The sequence below is a fragment of the Beta vulgaris genome, chromosome 1 (genome assembly GCF_026745355.1).
Source record: "Beta vulgaris subsp. vulgaris cultivar EL10 chromosome 1, EL10.2, whole genome shotgun sequence".
NCBI lineage: Eukaryota > Viridiplantae > Streptophyta > Magnoliopsida > Caryophyllales > Amaranthaceae > Beta > Beta vulgaris.
Window position 1 is genome coordinate 64012468 of NC_079202.1, and position 27028 is coordinate 64039495.

General features: G+C 35.3%; 2 protein-coding genes across 4 annotated transcripts; both read right to left on the reverse strand.

The window, feature by feature from the left end:
* Positions 1-1089: 1089 nt before the first annotated feature.
* On the reverse strand, positions 1090-9915 carry LOC104886494 (oxysterol-binding protein-related protein 1C). 2 transcript variants are annotated; one of them, XM_048638387.2, is made up of 11 exons: positions 9029-9915; positions 8594-8950; positions 6424-6523; positions 5356-5798; positions 4634-4789; positions 4144-4311; positions 3898-4038; positions 2581-2811; positions 2145-2258; positions 1835-1999; positions 1090-1437 (listed from the first exon to the last, which is right to left on the reverse strand). In XM_048638387.2, exons 1-10 carry the CDS (start codon positions 9494-9496, stop codon positions 1835-1837), a joined length of 2343 nt encoding a protein of 780 aa, XP_048494344.1. In that variant the 5' UTR covers positions 9497-9915; the 3' UTR covers positions 1090-1437. The 2 variants fall into 2 exon arrangements, with proteins under 2 accessions (XP_048494344.1, XP_010669271.2); XM_010670969.4 differs by lacking the exon at positions 1090-1437 and having other exon boundaries at positions 1492-1999; positions 9029-9910.
* A 3257-nt stretch (positions 9916-13172) lies between these two features.
* On the reverse strand, positions 13173-24706 carry LOC104885223 (biotin--protein ligase 2). 2 transcript variants are annotated; one of them, XM_010670623.4, is made up of 10 exons: positions 24045-24706; positions 23898-23959; positions 23397-23545; positions 23044-23164; positions 22733-22888; positions 19627-19672; positions 18178-18244; positions 17281-17357; positions 15773-15854; positions 13173-14514 (listed from the first exon to the last, which is right to left on the reverse strand). In XM_010670623.4, exons 1-9 carry the CDS (start codon positions 24425-24427, stop codon positions 15812-15814), a joined length of 1104 nt encoding a protein of 367 aa, XP_010668925.2. In that variant the 5' UTR covers positions 24428-24706; the 3' UTR covers positions 13173-14514; positions 15773-15811. The 2 variants fall into 2 exon arrangements, with proteins under 2 accessions (XP_010668925.2, XP_010668445.2); XM_010670143.4 differs by lacking the exon at positions 13173-14514 and having other exon boundaries at positions 15602-15854; positions 24045-24703.
* Between the last annotated feature and the right edge of the window lie 2322 nt (positions 24707-27028).

A 27028-nucleotide genomic window follows, 5' to 3' on the forward strand; every position in this document is an offset into this window, starting at 1 on the left:
GGGAGTACTCCTTTGTTTAGAAATAGTTGCACCATTTCATGTTTTCACGCTTACCAATGCAACATTTCAAATATTAATATCTCTAATTATCAACAAGTAAAAATTATAAAAAGTTGATATTAAAAAAATATACATTGAGAGGAGTCTAACAAGATTTTATATGGCTATGTTTTTCCTAAAATATAAGGCACCATAGACAATCAAAGTATAAGATTTGAACAGTAAACACTATGCAAATGGTGCAATTATTTCTAAATGAAAGAAATATATTATATGAAAATGTTTAAAAAAAACATCAGTTTTGGTTTATGTAAAATGTCCTGTAATCAAAATGACTCATCAGAACAAAAAGACAGATTGTGATGAGGCTGAAATTTTATAAAGATACAAAAGCGAGAGGGGAATTTTTATATGTATTCTGGTGCTGAGTAATGATGCTCTAGATTGTTTATAATGGATTCAGTTTCTTTTTATTGGATAAGATCAGTACTATACTAAAATGACAACCCAATAATTCTGTAAATATGACAAAAATAATATTTTCCAAGTTGAGTATGTAGATGACATGTTAGCATGTGCTCATTACTATCTATGATTAGTGGCTAAACCTACAATCGGACCGACCCATTAGTAACTTTTAAAGGTAGGTATAAACCAATTAATTTTGTAAGTATGACTTGCGAAGAAGGAAGGGAATTATAAGGAAAACTTCACTTTAAAAAACCCCTAACAAAGTTTTATTTCATAACCTTCTAAAATCTTTCTTATATACTGTAGTTAAAATCATGTTATACCTTTTCTGAAAGAAAATTCATATAACCATAAACACATGTGAAACAACCAAGCTTACTTGATGGAGGTCGTGGGGAACTCACTTTGTGACTTTAAGGTCACAAGTTTGAACCCCACTACCTATTTGTGTTTGGGGTCTCTACCGTACTTGATGACTTGGTACAAGTTCAGTAGGATTCTTATTACCATAGGGTCCCCTATGAAGGTCCCAAAAAAGAACATGTAAAACTATAGCATACACAACAAAATCAAGCTTCAGGGGAAAGCAACATTTTTTTGAACCGTACTGGATGGTAATAAATTCTATTAAGAAAATAGAACTTGCAAGAGGTGGGCAAAAACTACCATAAGTATTGACCTCAAGTTTCCTGTACAAAAAATTCTAAAATTAGAAATAGTTACCATATCCTCCTTTATTGTTATAGACATAACAGGGCATTAGGGGATAGTATGATTTTTTTGGCAATAAGTTGCCGACACTTGGGGTTTTGATTGATCTTGAAATTCTCATGTATAGCCAACACCAATCAAGAATACAGCGCTTAGAAATAAGAATATGCCTAAATGATTACACTTTTGGCAATATAAGGTGCCGACAGACACAGACTTGCGTTGATAGATAGTTGATCCTTATCTCGTTCACCACTTCAAACACAAACAATGAACACCAATGAGACGCAATTTAAAAAATCCTTACCATGCGTAAATCATAAATCTGTATTTATAATGTGCTCACTTAAGCTTTGCCAATAAGATACACTTATAGTTACAACACTTTGCCACATACTTCCAACAGGCAAGAGATTAGGAGCCTATATGCCATGGGAAAAAAAAGAAGAAAAGAATAGAGCTGCTTTTATTGTTCACCTATCATCATCTACTATACTTTACAATGATGTAATTCACATATTAACCACTAAAAACTATCAATGCTTCACTAGCCTAACCAAATATGACCAAAAATGAATTCTAATGACACCGAAAAATGTATGGTTTTTTTTTTGGCTTAACCAAAGAGGTCTTGTCAGATGTGAGTACTTACTCAGTCCAACATTTCAGCCGGAATTTGGCCAAAGATATCAGGACATGATTCCCAGTTCAACTGTTCCCTGGCTTCCCAATACCCTCCGACAAATCGATATGTGTCGGTTTCTTTATCCTTGGCGAACCACCGTGCCTTCCAGCCCCTTTCTTGCATTTTCCGTGCCTGGATTAGTAAGCGCAAACTGTTTTAGAACCTCTGCTTTAAAATTTCTATCAGCATAGAGATTCCAATATATAGACAGCCCAAATTCATTGTGTTTTCACCCTTGCTATCGGATAATCACAATATTAGACAATACTTAATTTACCTGTCGTTGTCTTTGCTCTAGTCGTAGCTTCTCTGCATTCGCCTTTTCATACTCCCCATTTTCTAGGTACCTCTGATCGGGCCTTAGCCTAGAGTCCGTGGGTGGTAATCTCTCCTACACGAAATCCAAGGGAAACATGGGAATCAAAATTCAACATCCAAAGTTCCGTAGACAAAATCTAAACTTGCAAGCTCTCAGTATGAAAATTAAAAGTTCACCCCCAAGACTTCGCTTTGCATTATTCGTATGTCATAGCATCTTAAACGAAACCAATCTACTGCATGCCGTGATTTAATTTGAGCCATAAAACTAACCAAATATTCCACTCCAACATTTACCAAAACTATAAATCCACCCCAACATTGGACAACATTTATTCTACCAATCAATAAGAAGAGCAAGATAAAAGAAAGAGACAATTTGTTTTAGTAGTCACCTTCAATCCAGGAGTAAGCTCATTCAATGTGATTGCAAAGCGAGTTAAGTTATATCTGGTAGGATATCTGGGAGGCTTGCTTCGCCTCCACAACAAGTGGGCTTCTGAAAAAGCTTCGGATCCCTTTCCTTTACCTAAGCAGTCACCATTTACATAATGCATGCTTTCATCCCACTTTCCAAACAATGTCGCCATTGTTTTCCCATTTCTGTCTTGCACTATACCTTGTACCTGAAAAGCAATCACAAATTCAGAAAGCAGGTGATATTATCTTGATGTAACGATGCATGGACCTAAGCTACGTATCTTTAGCATGTTGCAACTTGCAAGGCAACGTCATTAACTCATTATGTCAAATTTTCAGATGACCAAGTTCAAACCATCACATAGTACAAGAGTTTACCAGAAAACCAACTCTATAACAAAAGAAAATATATTCTAAACAAATTTCTAGAATCCATAAAACGAGAGGAAGCTATACAGTAGAGACAGAAAGATGTTTGATAAGCTATACAGTAGAAGAAACGACGAGGTATCTATTTCTGCTTTTATTTTGCTACTTATTTGTTGTTCTTTTCTGGCAAGAGCAGGGGGTATATTCCTGAAGATTGGTTCTTTCTATAAAAGACCTTTCTGATTCTAAAAACACAATCTGGAAAGATCCTTGAAGCTCATTAGAAGGTTTCTATTTCCTAAGAAAATTTCATTATAGCACATATTAGGTCAAAGTGAACTATAACATATGGTTGACTTGTAATTGTTACACAACCCTTACCCCTAAAATGTTCTCTAAACATCATTCCACATGAATACAAAATATAAACCCATATGTTTTATCTATGAGAACATATTGCAACTTACTTCGAATACGCAAAGTACATGCATAGCTGTCTAAAGACTAAACTAAAGCACCTTGCATGGAAGAGAACTGAAAAGGCTCAAACTGAGCAAAACGATAGGCAATTGTCCACTGCCCACTGGAAAATAAAGGAGTAGAAGAGGCAATAGTATATTTAAAGTTGACGTAAGCCTTCAAAATAAGGCTAAATTGTGCTCCATACATGTCATTCAAGTAACCTTAATCCAGGCCCCCTCTTCAAAACTGCCATTCAATAAATATGACAAACTATATCATGTCGATTCTGCTGAGGCGTGCCTAAAGAGGTTATCAAAGTATCCTAAATATAGCTAGTTACAGCCTAAGCCTTTGACTGTCTCATTTTCCATGCCCATATAGAGGTAAAAAAGTGTCAATGTGATGTTGGTCATAGTAAAAATCAAATAGGCCTGGCAATGATGGAAGGGGAGAGACGATACCTGGCGTGGAGTTCGGTCAATGATAGACTGCTCCTTAAACTTCAGCTTGCAGGAGTACTCCTGATTTCCCTGTATACGCATTGTACCATAGTGTTCGCAATATAGCTTCCCTAGTATAAGGTTGTATATGGATGTTGTTACCTGAAATTCAAAAAGTTCAATCAGAATCTGAGCATAAAAGAAGATTAGAAACAAAAATGCTCCATTGAAAGACTTCTTCATCATTGAAAATAGTTTAGACCTCACCTTACTCCATTGAAAGACTTCTCCATCATCAAACTCTAAGGTCAGAACTCCAACAGGATCAAGTTGTATAGAACGACCCCAAAATTTACTTTTCAAATTGCTGTCTCCCCACAATTTCCATCCAGTTCCATCACAATGACAGGCAACAATCATAGGATGATGACTTACCTGGCAAAAGATAACAAAAAAATCTTATAAACATAAGTGAGAGGTTTAAACATTCAATCCCTCTGTCTTTATTATCCTGGGTTGTCATGAACTCGTGTCAATGATAGTTTCTTACTAATTACACTATTGGCAATTCCCAGATTCAGGACCCATAGTCAAATAGATTAAAGATAGACCATCTTATTTCCAGTAAGTCAAGATACAGGTTTCCTAATTATTCGTAAGAAAACTTTCCAAATAAAAGAATACACCATTGATTTAAAAAGATAATAGAAACAATAGCCCAATAACTTGGCACTTTCAGTGAGACAGAGAGAGAAACCTTCTCTGAGAAAAAATGGAGCCCTTTATCAGGAAAATCAGCTTCATAAGTTTCTCCCAACAATGGATTGAATGGCTTGCAGATTCGTCCCTCAGTAGAAGCATATCCAGAAACTGCAAATGCAGCTACATTGAGGATTCTCATAAGGCTGTTGCCCTGAGAAGTGAGAATAGTCATTTCAGTATCGTGATCAAGAATATGGAGCCAAGCCAGTACACATACAGAAATGAAACTTATTCACTAAGAACAAGCAACAATACTAGCAAAGATAAGAGATACGAGATACGAGCCGTATGAAACTGATGTTAAGCCTTTCTAATTTCACACACATAGAGAAGACATCAATTTCCTTTTCCACTTCCCCACTTTTACCAAGCCACAGGAAAAGGGGTGAGGACAAAATATTCGAGAGGCCACCAGTCTAGATAAAAGATCACTAAAAAAGAAAAGTGAGAAGACATCCACTAAGATATCAAAATCAAACTCTCAATGCACACTAAATCTCAATGCATAGCCCAATTTCTAAAACGAGGAAGAAAAATAACAGAAGCCAAACTATATTGCGTTTTACATAGACCCAGAAACTCTAGCAAAAAGAAGACAGTCATAAAGAGTAACGTCCTGGCAGGACATTTTGCACAGAAATATGGTATCAAAGATTAGAAGGCAGATGAATAACTCAATATGTGACAAAAAGACATGACAAAATCTTAAGCAGTTACCTGCTTCCCCCATGCATATGCTCTGTCAAGGAGATAAGAGTACTCCAACTCTTCGAAGCATTTCTGAAGAGAAGAGATAGGTTCATTGAAATACACAGGAAGGCAAACTTTTGTAAGATCTTTTCCAATGTTATCTTTTATCATAGACCAAAGACTAACTCCTTTCTCTTTCTCCTTAGGATCAGGCAGCTTCTTACGGCGTTTAACATAAGGAAAGTTGGCTACAGCATCTTTTATAGAAGATTCAATGTCCTCCTCAGATTCAAAAGCATGAAAAGCATCATCATCAGAGGAGAAAGATGATATTCTCAGATCCGATCCATTGCTTTTGAAAGAACTTGACGATAAAAAGTCTCTTGTATCAAAAAAGGCATTTTCATCTTCATCTGTGTCTTCCTCAGCAGCATCAGCCCTATCATTATCAGAATCACTTGGAGTTGCCTCTGCAGGAAAGACATGTTTAATAAAGTTATAAGCAGCAGCTATTATTCAAATGTAGAAATCCAAACATAACAAGATGAAAACATCCAATAAGCATGAACAACCTCGAGAAGTAGGATCCACGAATAGACAACTGTATGTCAACGTCATCTCCTCAAATGCATACAACCATAACAACAACAAAAGGAACCACAAAAGAAAAAGAAAAAACCAAGGAACATGTACGAATAGAAAGTAACTTCAACTTTTGAAATAGCAAGACATAAACTAGTCTGCGTTATTCAAATTCTAGGACATGATTACAATTCATGTGCCTTCAGTTTCAAGGATATAAATAAGCATTGCAAACTTTGCTTACAACGGTGAAAACAATGTTCTGGAAAATGATTAACTATGAAAAAATATTAAGCGTAGTATTTGAACCGCAGTTCCACATAGCATAATCTGAAAGCAACGCATATATGCCAATATGTCCAGTCAAATACCACCATGTGAGGGAAGCTAAAAGCTCTCATCAGGTCTAACTTTTCTCAATTCTTATAGCAGGCATCCTGGAGAGTTAAAGAAAAAGGGAAAACCAGTAAACCAACCAAAACAACCAAAAAATTTCAGTAATATAAATCTTACCACTAGATTTATCTTGCTTTGTACTGGAAGAAGCCCCTTGTTCTTTTGATTGCTTCTGACTTTCATCAACAACTGTGTTCTCCAAGTCCACTTTTTCTGTCTACAAAAAGGCAATATAAGAAAGAAAGAAAGAAGGAATGGAAGAACCCTTTTAGATATCAGCATCACCAAATGCCACTAAACCTAATCTTTTTAAAAAGAGAAATGATAATCACTAAGTAACCTCAAAGTCTATAGTCGTTTGGAATATCTTTTCAATTGAATTAGAATACTGTCTGACATCCTGGATTTTACGAGTCCTCCCCTCTTTTACTCAGTAGCTTACATGCTAACCAGATCAATGCAATCTCAATTCTCAGGTAGTACATTTAAGGCTATATATACCTTGAAAGGGTTTGCAAATGCTATTTGAAAAATAAAACAAAGCATTTATAAACTTCAACATCCGTGACGCGTAATTGCAAACTTAGAGATGACATAAAGTGTAAATAGAGACATGCTACATTCATGACCCTGTGGGGAATTGTACTTTGATCCGACTATCTTGACAAGCAACAATAAAAAAGCTCCACATAAGTCCATCTCGATATGATGTCAAAGACTGAAAGAACAGATGCCTAAGATCCAGAGTATATCCTCAGATGCCTATTTCTTTCTTAGCCAACGGAAAAAAAGAATAGATAAGAATGCAGGAAGAAAACTGCATAATGGAAAGAGGTGCACAAATGACCGAAAGACAGCTAGCAAGAGAGAAGTGCACCAGTTAGGCAAATTGATTTACTTCGATTTGCAATAGATTGGGTTAACTAAGAGGAAATTGCACAGATTGATTCACCATCGAAATGAATCAACATAGCAGCCAAAGAAGATTAGCATTGATTAGGAAAAACAAGGAAATGATAGAAAATAGTCACAAATGATAGCTCATCTACATCCAATTTGCCAATGCCAGCTCCTCCATCAATAATTGACTAAACTACAGGGGATTCGAAGATAAAGTCATCACTAAACAATACCCTCACCACAACGAATGTATGAGGTTTGACTCGGATAGTCAAATAATACAAGAATATCAAATCCTGAACTCTAAAAGATGGGGTTCACTTCAAAAACCAAATTGGATGGGGTTCTCATGTCCTATATCATGATCCTACAGATCTCTGTCATCAAGGTCACCCTTAATATACCTTGACTTCTTAATTAGTGATGATATATGGATGCAATGTGAGAGAGTGGAGTGGCGCTGCAATGGTGCAGTCACTTGACTCTCAAAGCAATGACCCGGACTTTAATGAATCCTCATACGCCCCATAAACCAAAGGGCAGTCTGGGATGCCCTAAGATAGAGACTGGAGAAAGGATGTGGGTCCCACAGTCACCTTAAAAAAAAAAAACAGCTAAGTACTTAAATCTAATTAGCAGTTCTTGGAGATCGATATATGACTACATTGAACTCCTTCAGCCCAAAAAATTGTCAAAGTTGTAATGTTATTTGTAGTTGCAATATGACAATGAAGCAATAACAAGAGTCATGAGTTGGATAGTTTAACGTTGCACATGTATCCTAGCATGAAACTAACACACCTCACACTCCAAAGGCACCAGTTTATACCAATGTTCATGCACATTGTAAAGCAAGCAGACAAATTTCTAGTTTTACTTTTTCAATCTTTTCTTTAAAAATTATTAGGTTGGGGGAGTGGGATCTTGAAGCAGGGTTTCAAAATCAATCTTGACAAAACACATGTTATAAGAGATACTAGAAAAAAACTTCACTTTCAAAGTGGCTGCAATCAATAATACTTCATGTAGCCAGAAACATTTACAAGAATACAAAGGTAGAAAGCATCATCTATTAATCTAAGCATTTTGAACGAGACAAAGGATCAAAGATAATAACTTTATTATTAGAAATAAAAAAATATACTTGCAAAATTACACGAAAAGAAATTGCAAAAGCAGTATTTCTTATAGAATTTGTAAAAAAAAACGAAATTAGAAAAGAAGATCCTTGAACTGATGATGTATTCACTACTCAGTAGTGGTTGATTACATTACAGTTAGATTTAGAAAAAGAATGAATGAATGATGAAAAGTGAAGAAGAATGATAAAAGCGATTAACAAGGTGGTTTTGTGTAACATTGTTATGAATTATGATGTAGGTGGTACCTCTAACTGACGCAAATTATCAATGAACATCCATTGCTTCTGCTTAAGTAAAACAAGTTGTTTCTGGATTTCAGCAAACTCAACCCTCATAATCTGCTCACTATCCTGTATAACTCCTTCACTAAGACCCTCTTGTTGTAAACGTTGCCTAAGTTTTTGAGTAGACATAGCAAGATTATCAACAGGAGCCATGAGTTCACTATTAGACATACGAGGAAACATATCCTTAACAGCTTGCAATGCATCCATCCAAGCCATCCGATCTTCTCGAGTTTCAGCTCTTAAATGCAGTCTCTTTGTTCCAGTATAAATGGAGAATCTCTTATCATCTGACCTACTCTCGCGAATCGATGAAACCTTAAAAAGTTCAATCCAATCAATACCAACATAAACCACCATGATTGAAAAAAAGTAAAGCAGCATAAGTTATGTTACCTTAAGATGAACCTCCCCAAAAGGCTTCCGAGGAAGAAGATGATGTGAGTTATTATTGTTACTGCTATTGCGGCGAATCCTACGCATAGAATCATCTCCGATGACCTTAAACCCTTTTTCAGACTCTAAAGTAAGAGTGATTTTATGAGGGCCATGAATTTTATAATAAGAAAGAACTCCATCTTGAAGTACAAACCATCTAGATCTCCAACCTTTGCCATAATTGACCCATTTATATAGAATCCCACATATGCCGTTACCAATCATATCATTAATCTTCACTTCTCTTTGATCAACAGTCGACATCTGTTGACTGTTATTAGAATTAGAAATAGAATTGATACCATTGGTAATCTCTCTCCTGTTCACGGCGGCGTTATCGTGAATTATCGAACAAGTATCGGTGGAGGAGAGAGAATTAGGCGGCATTGGATCTGAGATTGGAGACACACAGCAGAAAGGATGCATGTCATCACACTTTTCACCGGATCATCTCATCTTAATTTTACCGGAGTTATCTAAAAACCACCAAACTGTATTTCATATTTTAATTATTACAATTACAGATTTTGAGGGAATTGGGAAGAGAGAGATTAGAGATGTAACTTGTAAGAGATGAAGAGTGAAGACGATGTCGAGGGAAGTTTTTAAAAAAATACCGAAGAGGAGACTCTTAGAAGAAAAGAGATATAGAGAGAAAAATTAATGGTGCGATGTTTTTTTTTTTGTTTAATTTAGTTTTGAGTTTGTAGGCGGTTGGAATTTCGTTTTTATTTTCTTCATTTTCCAACTGCGTCTACGAATCTTCACCGAGTCAAATTTTTCATTTTTCGCACACGTTTACCAAATTACCATATGACAACATCCATATTCCATAGACCATCTTCAACTTTTTTTTCGTTTTTTTTTCTTCTGAAAATCATTTTTATTTGCTAAAACAATGATCATTTATATAAATTAATGCTAAAATTGTTAGTACTGCCCGAGTTTTAAAGTAAAAAGTATAAAGTACTCTTGTTTTTTTTTTTTATCATTCTCACTTAAAATTTGACACTATTCATGCTTAGAAAAAATCTTCTCAATATTTTCAATTTGTAAGAAAAAATATAGTCATGTAAAATCTTGTTTGATTCGTCTCAATTAGTACAATATTATATTCAATCGTTAAATTTTACTAATATGTAATGAAAAACATTTAAGTTCAAAGAAGTGCATTGGAAAATGTACACAAAAAAGTGAAAAAGATAAAAAAATAAATAGAGGTAATATGTTACTTGATTGAAGATAAGATTATTTTACATGACTCCTGTTAGATTATCGAACTAACGTAGTATTTGATATAATCCACCCACTTGTTTAGGATGATTTAGCCTCAATTAGACTCATAATTATTCTTAAAATCATGTCTTAACTTTCAAGGAACAAAAAGGCTAATATTACTTACCTTTGCTTTTAATAGTCAAATAACTCAAATATGATAAATTCATAAGTTCGGATTTGTTTAATTTATTTACACCTAAAAAGCAAAACGCACAAAGCATCACTTGGCTTTAGTTACGAAGATGAACATGTACCTAGTACCTCAATTGAGCGCTTTACTTCAACATTAAGAGAAGATTCACTATTTTCTTTCTCAAAGTGCTCAAACAAAAAAACATTATTAAGTTAGACGAAAATTGTATTATACTTAAAAAAAAGATTTATTTTAACAAAACAACCACATGGAGAATCAACTAATTGGAATTATATATGATACATGTTAGATTACTAGCTCATCCTCTTAGCATATTAGTGAAATTCGAAAGTTTAGCAAGCTCATCGTATTTTCAATTAAATAATCGAAATTCAGTTCATACAAATTTAGGTAAAAAGAAATAAAGAACACATCTTTATTTAAATAACTTAGCTTATTAGTTTTTCAACAAATGAACTTTTTTAAACATTTAATTACTTTTTTCAGTTACTGTAAAAAAAAAAAAATTACTTTTTTCAGTTATGAAATAATCTAGTTGTGTGACGCGGAAGACTATCTAATCAACCACGAGACGTTCTCTCCAAGTATGCTTTCACGAATCTTTTAAAGTGATTAGGTTGGACTAATTCATGATTTGCCGCACTTGCTTACGCTTGTTTCAACTTGTAAGTTGTAAACATGATATTTTTTAGTTAAAGTATTGAATTTTTTTAGTGAAACTTCTGTCATTTGTCATGCAAAAAAAACACACAGATCTCTTTTTTATTCCAAGTTATGGGTTGATGGTATACTTGTCTACTTATGAATTATCTAGCTGTATAGGTTTTTTAAGTTGCACCTACCTGATTAAAATTTGATGAATTCTTGTGTGACTAGTCAAATTTTTGTCACCCAACAAAATCCATCACTTATTCCAACTTCACGCACGTTACGTAGTATTGTATATGCATATTATTTTTCCTATCTTATTCATTTACAAGCAAAATATGGTAGACTTATTTGTGTTAGATCACAGTTCTTATCCCTCAAAGATATTTCTATAATGCTACAACTTTGCCAGTATGCTTTGAGGTAGGACTTTGGAGTAATTAGATTTGTGCTAAGTAGCTAATATTGAAATAAATGATTGGTCGTTGTACTTTGCACTCATAGAATGCTAAACTGAATAGAAATTGGAATAAATTCTCATTCACTTGAAATGTTATATGCGGCGTTATGCCTAGAATTTATACCACGCAAAAATTATTCCTTTCATACACACAATCAAAGATAAATTCTTGCTCCATTCAATTTAGTTCTAGATGGCCATTTTATTAAAAAATTATAAGTCAAATCACTTTGCCAAACAACATAACTAGTAGTTCATTTTTAGTTGCTTTCCAACTATAACTTGTGCAAGTGCAATAACAAACTATACTCCGTACTCTTCTTCTAGGCTCAACTTCATATATCACCAACCAAATTTCTCATTGCCTGTATAAGTTATAATTCATATAATATGTCTTTTCTGTAATTTGTTAATACTAAGGCTCAAAACAAGAGTTTTGTTTTCATTCAATTGTATATTTTTAACATTCGCGTCAACATAAATATAAGATAATCCGCCGCCCGATTTGCTTCAACATAAATATAAGATAATCCGCCGCCCGATTTGCTTCAACATAAACAAGTGTTACACAAGCACTTTTACGCTTTCTTTACATACAAACTACAAAGTAATAACAAGAAATATTAAGAAGGTTTTCCTTTCTAGGAGGTAAAAAAAAAAAAAACTCTTAGCAAATTAGACATGCACAACTGTCATATTGTTAACATATTTGAAAAGGAGGAAAAAGCTAATAAAGTACTCATGAACAACGGTTGCCACTTCAAGCGTGCATTAAATTTACTAGTGAATAGTGAATTAGTGATTCTCTCAGAAGATTAGTGGTGGGCAACGTACGGCCTCACAATTCAATGTAGTTCTCAAGTCTCACACTCTCGCTTCGAACTTGGAAGTATATGTAAATATGTAATGTACTACCTGGCCCCTGGGATCGTGAAAGCTACTCTACCTTCTTTTTCTTCACTTAAGCTCTGCCCCACCATACTTTGCTAACCATGTGACTAAACTAACACATATACACCCCATTGATGCTAATGTTCTACCTTAACCGAATCAAATGCTCCTTATATCTTTCCCAATATTACTCATTTCTTTCCGTTTCTGTTTCAATGTCAAATACTTCTTTTTGCCCAATTTGATCTATTCACATAATCACACTAGTTATTCTTTTTTAACGGTCAAGAAACATTATATTCTCTTCCTTCAAAACGTTCGTGCTTCGCTTTCGAGATCATAATGCCTATGATGATGCAGGATGTAGAATCTAAGTTTGTAACATGGTTTGTTGATTTGTTGCTTTTATGATATACAGTACTCAATATTGTGGGGATAACATTTTAGTTAGTTCAATAATGAGAAAAGTAGTATTAGGCAAAGTCAAAAATTGATTGCTTGACGTTTTCAATAGTTATCCAAGGTCATAAATCAATCAGAAAGCTACATTGCATGAAGACTAAACTGCATGGTTAGCTACGTAAATCGGCTTAAATTAAGCACGTCCATATTTGCAATATTGAAGCATACGATACAAGTTGAAATAGCTCAAATTGTGCACTTAACCAAACTCAATGAATGCGTTCATTTCCTTTATTATACAAAGTCACGTGACATTCCACCGTCTAGACTATAAATAACACAAATTATAAGTAGATAAACTTTTAAAGTAAAAGTAACAGGTACTTTTGGTGGCATTGAAAGGTAAGCAAAAAACAAAGACTCCTTACAGCAGAATAGCAGGTGCTATTTATTGGATTCTGATTTCTGAACGATACAACAGTTTGAATGATTGCTGGACAAAATTTATGGATTTCCCTTCACCAGTCACCAGTACCCAGTGGAAAAAGAAAAAAGGGGGTCCAGGTTAAGAGTGGGGTTCTACACTAGTGTAATTCTAGACATCCAAAAACTACTATGACAACAACCCAATATTGGATGCATCTCTGGATATGGACAAAATTATCCATCCTGCAGATAATATCTTGAATTTCACCTATAATTCATACCCCTATTATAAAAAAAAAAAACTCACTTTGTTCATTTTAAGCCAACATCAATGTGAAACTATAGACTTGTCTCAAATCCCCCATAATCATCTAGTAATTCAAAATTTACTATCTAGATTCGAACTAGAGACATCCGATTGGTGGTGAAGCTGCTCCAAAAGAAATGATGTGCTTTCATGGCTCAAACCAACACCTATGGTTAAAGATGGAGTAACAAACCCATATCGCTGTGAACTAAACTGAACTTTTTTTTAATGATAATTAAGCTAAACTAAACTTACGAGAAGAAACTAATTGAACTGAACTAAACTAAACAAGCAAAACTAAAAGAAATGAATCCTAAAGAACATGTTCTTAGTAGGTCCCTTTTTACTTGACCAAATAAAGCCTTCAATTTGAGGTGTAGAAATTCGGAAGCTGGAAAGCTCTCAAGTAACTAACTATTACACTTAACTAGGAAATATGTTGCCGATGAAATGCAAGAAGCAATAAAGGTGCCAACGGTTACTAATTACTACTATGGTGAAATAGGGAGAACATGTAATCATATGATGTATCTATTCTAAGGTGGGAATTTGAGTTAAAAATCCAAAAAAGTTGTTTGACAAAAATGAGCTGGAAGCTCTATATCTACATCTAAGTTGGACCATATATTTTCACTTTGACAGTAGTCTAACACCAGAAAGAAAGAAAAAAAGGAGCCCACTTCAACATATAAAGAGACTTCAAATCTGCAATGCGAACAAAAGTGTGTGCTTAATGCTAGGCCAAGGCCCCTCATATCAAAACTAAGGGAATCATAGCGATACGCATGTTACTAAAATCCAACCAAATTGTCGTCTTATTTTTACAAAAGTTATGGGATGAGCTCATGCCCAGAACAGTAGAGCACCCAACTGAAAGGCTGTCAAATGTTGAAAAACTTAACGTCAAATTTCTAATCATGTAGTGGTGCAAATTCATCGATCAAATTGTCGTTATTATAAGAATATAAAAAAATCCAATCACATATGACAACCTTAAAAAAGTAACTTTGTCTTGACATCATATAACTAATTTACCTGAAGTATAATTACACAGAGAGATGTTTTACATTCACTTCCACTTTGTGAAAAAAAAAAAAAGGCAATGATCGAATATCTATAGTGAGGCAATTTTATCGAACAAATTCGACTAATGCTGCAAGTAGATTTATTAGTTAGCTTGGGCAACTCAAACGTTCAAAGATTAAATCCAAATGTTAGAGCTTCATCCTCATTACACAAGGTGGAAGGTTGAAAACTGAGAGAATATTGTGTTTGAAAAAAGGCTAGATGGAGAACTTGTTCTCTATCAAATAGTGAGGAATTGCCGCGGAGACCACATTAATAAATTTACCAAAATACCCCTTCTCATATGTAGTGGAGGTGGAGAACATTTCTCTAAATAGCAGGACTATTTTTGTCTAGCCAATGTGGGATTTGGAAGAAGATTTATACACTTGTTAATTCATATATATAGTTTAAGTGTCGAGTCATGAGTGACATAGTCAGAAATGCATGAGAGTTGAGAGCATAGCAGCTGTATAAGATCCAAATACAAAAATGGACCCCCTCATTGCACTTTTACAAATAAATAAGGAGTAATTGGGTAGCTTTTACTCCTATAGAAAACAGTGAGGTCAGGCCAGCCAGTTCACCAGACAACAGATATCAGTCATCAGATAACTGTTAGGGTCGTCAGACCACATAAAGTTGTTTGGTGACATTATTAACTAAGAATCAACCCATCACTCCATCAGGGATCAGCCACAAACAAAAACAAAAAAAATTCCCACAGCTAATGCAACCAAAACCGAGCATCAACCCACACATATCACATATGTGACACACCCCTTTGATATATCAAAATTATTTTGTCTCTCAACTACCAAAACAACATTGGTCAAAATTGTGGCAAGAAGATAATCAGATCTGGGATGAATATAAACTGCAGAGAATCATTCAAATCAATTTCTGACATGGTGAAATGATAAATTAAATCAAACTTTGACCAAGATTGCACTAAGCACAGGAAATAGAGCAAGGTACAGGGATCTGTCATTGTATATTAAAGACTACTCTATTTACATATATTTATTATATCCCCAAAATAAAATAAAATAAAAAGGGAAAGGATATAACCTCATAAATAGCACATGAAAGAGCTTAGCAGCCCACTCTTCAACTCATTTTGTGTCTGACTAGTCCTTTGAAGAAGTCAAGGCTGTCATGTAGGATATTAATCATTTAGCTGACAAAGTAATAATGGACAATGCTATTGTATCAATAACAAATTCATGGAAAGTGGGAAAATTTTGAATAAATGATCTCAAAAAGCCATCAATGGTGGACAAGATGTGCATCCCATGATAAAATATTACTATTAACTTAGCTGCTCTACCAACCACCACAAAGAGGAGCAAAAATATGAGATTGGTGAAAGAATAAGATTGTATTGGCACGTCTCTTAACTATGGTATACAAATAACAACTACCTTTGGATTCATTTTTTAATGTGGATTGAAGCTATTATCAAACTCCTATAAACATTTCCTACTCTTTCAACATGGAGACAGTAAAATGGGCCTAAACTTTTAGTAATAATCTCCTTTTCTTTTTTTCCCTGCTTATGTTAGCTCAAATGATTGATTCCACCTTTAATTTATTCTTCTGATAATAATGCATCAGCCATTATTCTTGTGTTCTTTTCTTCAATTATGGAGGTTCTTTTTAGTTCTTTGAAATCACAGCAAGATCTAAGGAAAATAATTAGATTTTAGAAGAATCTTTTGTGCTCCCACCATCCAATTTCAAATCTTCCTAGAAAGCATGGGCACATCTTTGAAAATTAATATACTTAATTGGGGATAGAAGTTAAGGACAATTGTTGTTTTGAAGTTACATATTGAAATAAATCCAACAAAATCAGACATGCTAATATTTATATTCATTGATGAACTATATGGTTATGTTAGCTCAGACTCATAAAAAGGCAAACCAGAGGATAAAATGGGACAGATTGAGTATTGTTTTTTGATGTAAACAGCTGCTCTGCAGAACACTTGGAGAAGGGGGTTCTCCCTAAAGGGCATGCTTTAGATTTTAAAAGATGTCATAAAAAGAACGACTTGATTATGTCTAGATTGGGGACAATGTCTGAGATGGATGGGCAACAGAAGTACTGAAGGAATAACCTAGCAACGTAAGATTCATAAAACGTGACTAATCCTCATGTTTACAGTATAAGGCAGGTCATAAGCTCTATATGGTCATCAGAGTAATAGATCTAAAACAACAAAACATGATGCTCTCATCTTACAGAAGAACAAAACCTTTGGCACTTTCTCAGAAAGAGACTGGCAAAAGTTCCAAGGAGACACCTTTAGGCTCCATGATTAACATTGCAAATTTGCAATATGTTTCAAGGCCTACCCAACCAGGAATGCAGTAATCGATTTCACACCTTTGTTCCTATCTTTCCTTCAAATACAAAAGTTTCAATGTTCCCAAGATTAATACAATTGTGATGAATGAAAACCATCTTTGTCCTAAACTACGGAAATGGGTAATATAGGACGTCTAATTGCCTATACTAAGAAAGTAAGCATTTAATCAACATTGGAAGGATAATACTATTTATTAAGACGTACCTATTGCCATCTGGGTGCAGCTCACACATTTGACCATCATCTCCAATTGCCCGTAAATATCCTGATGATGTCAATCCCTGCAAGAGCATCCAATGACAGATCAATAGACTCAGCTCATCTGGCTAGCATCACAGTCAACTCAAACAATAACAACAACAATCAAAGACAGGCAGGGATTTACCGTCTAAACATAAATAAATAACCACTGTGATTATCATCTATTAATAACACCTAAAATTTTCTTGATTTAAGTTATCTTTGAACTAGCAAGTAGCAACTATGAGGAAGCTGAGTCACTTGGATGCTTCAGAAATGGTTTCATCTAATGTGGATAGGTCAAGCTTTTCTATGTTTACCCATTAGTTTTCAAGGATCATAACGACATACAAACCCGTTAAAGGTGTGTCAGATATGAGTGCATCACAGGTGCAGAAAGGTAAACTGAAGAGTTGAAGTAAAAGAGCAAGGCACATGGTCCATCATAATCCTTTACCAGGGATTGACAAGAAAACTTGCAGTCACCACCAAAATGATTTGGGGTCTACTGACATGAATAGCCATATAAAATCGTTTCCATGACCAGTAAACTTAGAAATAAAGTTAAAGAGAGTGAGCAAAGAAAATTGAGGAAGTGAAAGTGAGTAAAGTAAGACAAGATAAAACATAAGGAACAAAGATCTGAATGAAGTGTAAAGAGAGCAAACCAGAACATGAGTATATAAAAATAAAATTTGAGAAGGTTTTTATAAAAGATGGTGTAAAGAGAGAATAAACTGAGGATATAAAAATAAAATTTGAAAAATTTTCATAAAAGTGGGTAAAGAGAGTAAAATAAATGTGAAGAAAAACAAATGGAAAGGCCTGAGAAAACCTGCACTCATCCATTCCTATTATTACCTGAATAGTCACAATATTATCCACTGGTTTCCCCTCGCAAGTATCTTGTATGATAACTCTTTGTCCACTGCAGGCATACAGCAAAAGAACAAGTCACCACAACAAATTAAATTGCTTGAAGCGAACCAAGATACTTGCTTTAATATAAAATTTAATAGATGAGAAAAAACTAAATATACTGATACCTACAACCAGTCAAGGATTTGCAATATGGGTTTTTACGGAGAGATAACTAGAAGTGGAACCAATTCTCAGAAGTAACCACTCACGGTAGTTCAGAACTGGAAGCATCTACTAGACCCGCTTTCTGACGACACTAAACCTCTAGCTAGAAATACTTGAAAAGTTGATCAAAATGCATATTCTCAACCCCAAACCACTACTTTCATACACAATTGATCTATAGTCCCAATATAGCAACTCCTGGGGCTGCGAGCACCTTCAACTTTTGGGGGGTCTTCAAATTTGCAGAAGCCTAGGTTGTGCTATTGGGAAAGATGGTGGCAGAGGAGTTTGCGTTAGCAAGATAGTATAGGACAGTGGTTGCCAGAGTGTTGTAGAAGCTTTAAAGAAAAGAGAACAGGCTTGAACTACTTTTGTTTGATCTTAAAGAATACTTCTCATTTTGCTATGGTTTTCTGGGTCTTCTGTTGGAGGGACAGGACTGAGTTGATGAATGGCTCATTGTTGTCATGCAAGACAGGTAGAAGAATTTCTGTAAATAATTTGTCGTTCGCTGTTACTTTTTTGTTGTCTTTGGATTTGCAAGCTGCTAATGACTAGTTTTTCCCCATTACAGATTTGCTCAAAGAAAAAGAAAAGAGAAAAGAAGTTGACGGAAGAGTATGGATTATGTCCTTTTGCAGTGCAAAACCTGCATCCTTATGCGAACGACTAAGAGATGCTTCAGCTATAGTGCTATACATAAGAAAGACCTCAAAAACTTTGTTATTATAATGACCCAGAATCTTTGCTCCTTTGCTTTTTGGAGTTCATTAACTTAGATAGTTAATTTCCACTAAAATGTACAAAGAACATATTGTAGTTTCCTTTTAATGTACTTTTCATAATTTTGTAAATGTGATATCAAAAATATTATTGGTTAAATATTTGTCTTAGAGACTAAAAAAGGAGTGCAAAGATTGTGGCAAAAAAGTAAAAGCTGATAGCAGTATACTTGAGAATTCAGACATAGACATGCTAGTGTTATATACCCCAGTTTCTTTATGCAAGTTTAATTCCAAACTACAAATTGCTGATCAACTCCCCAAAGGCTAGCAGCAGTGCAGCACTCATTAATGATTAAACACTAAAGGGTCTGAATGTCCAAATTAAATATGTGAAAATTGCATGGAAGTGATAACATAACAAGGTCTTTAGACAACCATAATAGGATTTAGTAACAAAAAGAAGCAACATCTCCTAACTGAGGTATAAACAAGTTAGGACCTGTGTAACCAAGTCTTGTAGTAGAGTTCCTCCAGAGGTTGGAAACCTGAAAAAAAAGGTATCAGAATCATCAGTATTATACAAAAGACGACATATTACCATTTTCTGCGAAAAATTCCTCCTCGTTTCTGTCAATGAGGGAAGTCGAACAATGAGCTTGACAAGTTGGCTTTATACAAATCATGCATGATGTATATCTATTGGCACCAGATACAATGCAACATGCACAATATAATGATATATACTCTAAAAGGGATGCATGCACTTTCTGTCATTACAAATTTACCTACAAAATATCATAATAGAACTCAGGGTCTTCAGTATTCCTGCTCCATTGTCCCAACTCACACAACAAATGAAAATCTAAAAGCTAGGAAGAAGAATGATCACCATGTAGCAGGCATATGAGGAACAACAGGTACAGTGACATGCAATATATCAATAGATAGAAAGTTTACCACATATAACCCCATGCTTTGGGGAATTTTCTGATTTAACCCCCCATATGTGCACACCTTTCAATGATAACCCCAACTTGAATAAAATCATTAAGACTTCACGAAAAGGCTAATGTTGTCAAGTCAATTGCAACTTTTAGCTCTATAAAAATAAAAATCTAATGTGAAGCTTAAAGCAAAAGGAACCCCTCCCCTGTCCCGGCCAAATGAAACAATCCCTCCCTAGTCTGAAGCAAACACCCTTCATCTCTTCCGCTTTCCACTGCTACCCATCCCCTCTTTATCTCCAACAAAAAGTCCCATCCCCGCCATTAATTCCCCCACCCCCTCCTCTCCGCAAGGAATCCAGCCCCTCCCTCCAAGGCCTTGTTGTGTTGTGACAAATTCAAATGTATTGCTGGCCTTAATCAAGTCAGCTGGCAGGGAGGAGAATGGAAGGAGTTTGGAGGCCAGCAGGAAACGGAGAAAGGAATTTTGTAATATAAAGAAAGGTTTTTCATTAGAAAATAAAATTGATTTAACATTAGCTTTTCAGTAAAATTAAATGACAGTTAGGGTTATTGCGAGAAGGGAGCAAACGTGGGAATTGGATCAGAAAATGGCCTCAAAAAACATGGATATATGGGATAAAATTCAAAAACTAAATATATGGGAAGCAACAATTTGTGGGAAAAAGGTACACTCTCACTCAGACAGATCAGTACTGATCATATTTTACTCATATGTACTATCCTCTTATGTCTTCAGTAGCCGCACACTCATTAAAGGAATAACTTAAAGTGATATGCTGTGTACATTCAGCACTTGCATCAACCATTTGCATGCACTTTTGTCTCAGTACCATTGCTATTTTACATCAATGTCAAACATCAATCTGATTTTTAAATGGACTAGTAGCATTTTCCAAAACTCCCAAGGAAACTTTTGGGTGCAATGTCATATAAGATGCAAATGACCAGCATCAACTAGTACTGACTCTTGGCAAGATCTTCAGCAGTTCAGAACACTTCCTTCCCGTTTCTCTTGATATTATCAAACACCTGACCAGGAAAGATACCATAACTTAGAGTCACTCAGACAAAATCTCAGGCCAATATGGCCAACCTTCACAAAGGGAATTTAACAGATATATTTGCATTCCATCTCATATATAATCGATATGAGTAATATGGATCTCTGGTTTCGGGAATCTTTGCTTGATGATATTCTAGTCAGCGACTCAGCGTCCTAAAGGGTATTCAGCATGACTTCAAGCAAGGTCAAACAAGTGCCGCGTTGCCCTGTGTCTTTAATTCTCTAAAAGTAGTGAGACTTTCAGATGCAGCTCCCTCGATTTTATCAATATTAATAGCGGGCACTTTTGAACGGGTGTCTTATAGAGCCAAATGACCAAAAAGGAAAAAAAAAAAAACTTTGTATTGTAGGGTCCCCAAGGATGATTAGGGCCTTTTTCAAGGTTAACAACGATTGTGCCTGGTGAATGGTGACATCTATACTCTTGGGAGTTTGTTACACACTGACATTAAAATTTCCAATTCCAAAAGCATTAAGCATTGGCTCCTGTATAGGTCCTATGCGGGTAACTCCTCCCCCTCCCCTCTATCGACGACTTTGGGTTAAATTTCATATGTGATCCATAAGACCAGTATGGATCCTGGAAGGCCTCTTAATAGTTGCATACTTTTCCCTTGAACAATGTCTGTGAAAGGCTCTTGATCATCATTTACGCCTGTGAGGCTTTCCTCCAAATTCTTTTAATGCTCGACTCTGGCTTATCAAGAGGGTCTGACTTACATAGCCCTTTAATTGGAAGAAGATAAAGACCAATTACATATGGTCCCACATACAACTAGGATCCATGACAGCAAAAGAAAAGACCCTACCATATACAATGTCAAATATCAAGCAGATTTCTAAAAGGTTAATATTTCGGACCAGATACTAGAATAAATGAAGAAATATAGTGTAGGAAACATTATTGCCTAGAATAAGACATAGAACTCCCTGCGATCCTGTTTGTTCTTTCTGCTTACTCCATTGAGATGTTTCAGAAAGTTCTTCCTATAGAGAATATTACCCTATTTGGCCAAATAAAAGTAAGAGAGAAGTACCAAAAAGTAACAAAGAGAGTGCAAAAAGTGCATTTACCTTGGTTTCTTCGTATATCAAAAATAGGGATAGTGGGAGTATAAGAGAATTAGGTTGATGGCTATGGCAAGAAAGAATGTCTATCTTTACTTTCATGTGCGGAGATACAATCACAAATCCTACATCTAACAACCCCCCACCCTCAACGCACACACCACACACAGCAGCTCATTGTGAGAAATTCATAATTAAATTAAAAAAAGAAAGAAGAGATATTGACGAGTTTAATGACCGAAAATAGAATTGGACTGAAAATAAAATAAGCACTACTCTTTTCTGTACAATGATTACAGTTTGCACTTTGTAAGGAATCTTAATCAGAAAAGCAAAGGGAAGCCTTCACTGGCACTATCATTAAAAATAATTCACAGGTGCGCCACCAGGCATACAGTGATAAACTGGCATTGGCCTAACATTAAGCTGGCCAGTGGGCAGGTCTAAAAAGAACTACAAAGTACAAACTAACTATGGATGAATATTTTTTATTAAAAACGATTTACCTTGGCTTAAGAATATCTGAAAGAAATTCTCAAATTTGCCAAAGAAGGAGGCCAAAATGTCTTCTTTGCGTAATTGGCAGACCTTAGAGGCTATTTGTTGCAACCTTGCATTCAAGCATGTTGTAGGCTGTTTATTATCAACATTTAAGCCGACCCCTGAAAGTGAAACGATAATGTTGACACATACGGACTATAAAGGTTGTTAATTCAGAAATTACAATAATAGTACACTAGTATATGATTGGAAAGGCAAACCATTGAAAGGGGGAAAAAGGTCTACAGAAGTAAAAATTGCAATTGATGGCATTTACCCACACTTATATTGAATTTCTTTGATTGATATGTGGAAGTGCACAATATCCCACCAACTTTTAAATCATTCAAGTAAAGATCATTTGGCCATTTAATCTTAACCCCCAGCTGAGGCAAGCCCTGCATATCACATAGTCAAAGAAACATCCTCATAGAGAAAAATATAAACCCAAAAAGTAGTTAATCAGAGTAAAATATGTAAACTTGATGTGCAAGATCATGAAACTAGAGTAAGCAAGATCCATATGTTACAAGATGAAATTATAAAAAATGAGACAACATCAATTAAGTGATATACAAGTAACACAAAAGTGACTAACTTATATAGTGATTCATATTGGGGGAAACTTACATTTTCAAAACAAAGATCTTTTATAGCCTCAGTAACAGCAAGTGAAGCAACATATTGTAGTAAAGGCACTACTCGTCCATCCTCCATTTCTATTGTAAATGAAAACATAAGACAACCTGGTGGAGATTCCCAGACATTTGTTGTCCTTCCTACACATTCAATACTCATATTAGTCATATAAGGATGATATAGTATGACCCTTAAATAGTACTCCCTCCATTTCATATTAATCTACACATTTACACTTTTCACGCATGACAATGCAAAATTTTGAGGACATATATCTTTAGTTTTGTATTTGTAAAAATTATAAAAAGTACATATTAATAAAATACATACTATACTAAGACGAATCTAACAAGATCCCACATGACTATGTTTTTATTCACCTATAAATCACAAACAAAAGTCAAAGTGCAATTTGTGAATAGTATAAAATGTCATATAGATTAAAATGAAACGGAGGGAGTATGGCTCATTAGTATGAAGAGAAAGTGAAACCTCTGCCTTTATATTGAACATCAGCAACACAAACAGCTCCAACAGGAAGCTCACTGAAATTCCTGTCACACACAGAAATTTAAAAAAATAAATAAAGATTAAAGAGAGAAAATTGGGGGGAAAAAACAAAGAGGGAATAATGTATACTGAGAAACGACGTCGTGGGTAGAAGGCAAGCGAGGAGACCAAATGAGAAAACGTCCAAAACGAGAGGTTGAAAGGGAATTGAAGAAGGAATGGACACTAAACGACGTCGTGGAGGGTTTAGGAAGGTGAGATTGAAGACGAAGGAGAAGATTAGAGGTATGAGAAAGTTGAAGAGTGTGATTGGAGTGGAGATAAGTTGCGAGTTCTTTCTCGGAACATGACTTTCCACACAAAAATAATTGAAGCTGCTCGCTGGATTCCATGGAAACAACAGAATTAATCAATTTGGGGAGGAGAGAGAAAGCGACTGAATTGGTACTTGGAATTTTGATGACTGAGGGAAGTCGGGAACTAGCGCGGATCAACTGGAACTGAAAGGTCATCAATTAGTCAAACCCTTGGACTTCTACTTCTACTTCTACGGGCTAGGCCTAGAGGTGATCATTTTTGGCCCGGCTCGTTTTTAGGCCAGGATTTGGTAGAATTTTTTTTGGCTTTGGACGGGCTTTGGGCAAGCTAAAAATGATTTTGTAGTTTGTTTTTTTTCCCGGTCCGTTTTGGCTCGCAAAAGCCTGCTAATTTAGGCCCGAAATAGCGAGCTTTAGACACAAAATTTCGCCCCGACTCGACCAATGGGCAATTTTTTTTTTGCCGCCCCGGCCCATGATCACTTCTACTACAGCCCCACAAACTCTAACTGGAGTATAGATTGATTTAATTTTTTCATGATTAAAGTTTGTAGTTTGATAATTTAAATATAAATTTCAAATTATGTAATTTGTATGAAGTAATTAAATTTCAGATTTATTTATTTTGTTTGAGTAAGGGTTTTAAGTATCAAATTATGGATTTTTAGGGTTTTATGAGTTGGAAATTGTAGTACTATGAAAATTGAATACTCTTATGATTATGATTATATTTAAGCATGTTTTAAAGGATTTTAAATACATTATAAGTTATTGAAATTTTTATTAGTATGCTTATGTTGGAGTTTTAATTGTCAAATTATGGGTTTTTTAGAGTTTTAATGACTAGTATGGTAGTACTATACTAGGAGACATCTATAGTTGAAGTTTTAATGATTAAAAAGGATTTTAAACACTTTTAAAGAGGGTTTAAAATATTTTAAAGTCCCTGGAATTTTATTTGAATATTGATTAGTGGTTGTATTGATATTTGGTAGGCGGAGAATTCTCTTTAGACGACTTATAAGATTATTAAAGTGGTCTCGCATATTGTCTACACTATATGTTAGTAGACTAGTATCATATTCTAAGATTAGTATTGATGTAATATCATGTATAGGGAACTATTTATAGTTCATGTGTGATTTATATTCACGTGAAATTAAATGTTTTATGTTGTTGTGTGAAGCATGTTGCCTATGTTGGTTGTATTATGTTTGCATGTATGATTGATGCAAGCATATGTCATTGAGAATATATTTTATTAATTCACTTGAGTGATTAATAATTTGTTGTTATTGGATCATGAATTGGATCATGGTGTTCCCTTTGTATTATTTTATCTACTTTATAAAAACCGAGTGTCTTATTTGGTAAGTTAGTTTTTCACCTATGAAAAGTTGTTTGATTGTGACTTAGATCAACAAAAAAATAATGGTTATGGAACTAATAATGGATTATTCTTGGATGGTTATGTTGTTGATCACCTTATTATCTAATCCTAAGATAAAAATGGAAGTTTTATGTATCCTTGATTGTTATATTGTTTGTCTTACCTTATGAGTCATAACAAGTAAATAAATTATTAAACAATTAAAGTGGAAAGCAAATAGCAATAAGTTTTAGAGTTGTGCACATATGAAGTGTTAAACTATTATGAGTTGGAGTACATGGTGACAGCCCATGGCTTTTCTCGGGATCAGATTGATCACTATGTCCTATTTTATTTAAACGATTTTTTCACCAAATACCCCTGACAAATTTAAAAATTCACCATATACCCTCAATGTTTCAAAAATTCACCAAGTACCCTTGAGTTTTCGAAAACGTTCACCAAATACCCTTTTTCTAACTTCCGCTAACTCACCATTAGCGTTATTTACGATCTTGCCATTATTAAGCCTTAATCTTAATTTGATCTAACCATAACCCTCATCTAACCCTAACTCTTACTAGATCTAATCCTACACCTAAACCCTTCCCCTTCCCCTTCCCTTAACCCTAACCCTACCCCTAACCTTAATTCCTTGGCAGCCCCCACCCCTCCCTCACCGCCGTAGCACCTTCCCCCCCACCACCGCAGCACCCCCCTCTCCCCCTCCCCCTCCCCCTCTTCGTTCACCGGCGATTCCCCCACCCCCTCTTCGTTCATCGTCGATTCCCCACCCATCTTCGTTCACCGCCGGCCTACCCCACCCCCTCGTTAGGGTTAATCGAAAATTTGACCCACGCCCTTTTCGTTCACCACCGGCCTCCCCCACCCCTTGCGTCCGGGTTAATCGAAAAGTCCGACCCACCCCATCTTCGTTCACCACCGGTCCCCCCCCACCCCCCACGTTAAGGTTAATCGAAAAATTCTGACCCATTCCCTCCCGCCACTTCTCTCTTCTTCTCTAATGAAAAAATCATGTTAGGTTAGAATTCCGATCTAGTGTGGTGGCAGGTGATGCGACAGTGAACGAAGATGGGAGAAGGAGGGGTGCCGCAGCGGTGGGGGAGGGGTGGGGTGGAGGCTGCCAAAGAATTAGGGTTAGGGGTAGGGTTAGGGTGAGGTTTAGGATTAGGATTAGGATTAGGATTACGGTAAGGGTGAGTGTTAAATTAGGATTTAGGCTTAATGATGGCAAAATCGTAAATAAAGCTAACGGTGAATTAATGCAAGTTAGAAAAAGGGCATTTGGTGAACGTTTTCGAAAACTCAAGGGTATATTGTGAATTTTTGTAACATTTAGGGTATATGGTGAATTTTTAAATTTGTCGAGGCTATTTAAATTAGTATCTCGATATCATTGGTCATGT

Excerpts from the sequence above, each read along its gene's own strand:
- LOC104886494 (XM_048638387.2), bottom strand. The coding sequence starts at position 9,496 with ATGCATCCTTTCTGCTGTGTGTCTCCAATCTCAGATCCAATGCCGCCT. Across the intron at positions 6,524-8,593 it reads ATAATTTGCGTCAGTTAGAG|ACAGAAAAAGTGGACTTGGA; the intron begins GTACCACCTACA and ends GCCTTTTTGTAG. Across the intron at positions 2,000-2,144 it reads TAGAGCAAAGACAACGACAG|GCACGGAAAATGCAAGAAAG; the intron begins GTAAATTAAGTA and ends TTACTAATCCAG.
- LOC104885223 (XM_010670623.4), bottom strand. The coding sequence starts at position 24,427 with ATGACCTTTCAGTTCCAGTTGATCCGCGCTAGTTCCCGACTTCCCTCA. Across the intron at positions 23,960-24,044 it reads ACCCACGACGTCGTTTCTCA|GAATTTCAGTGAGCTTCCTG; the intron begins GTATACATTATT and ends TGTGTGTGACAG. Across the intron at positions 15,855-17,280 it reads CTGCACCCAGATGGCAATAG|CCTTGACTTCTTCAAAGGAC; the intron begins GTACGTCTTAAT and ends CCTACATGACAG.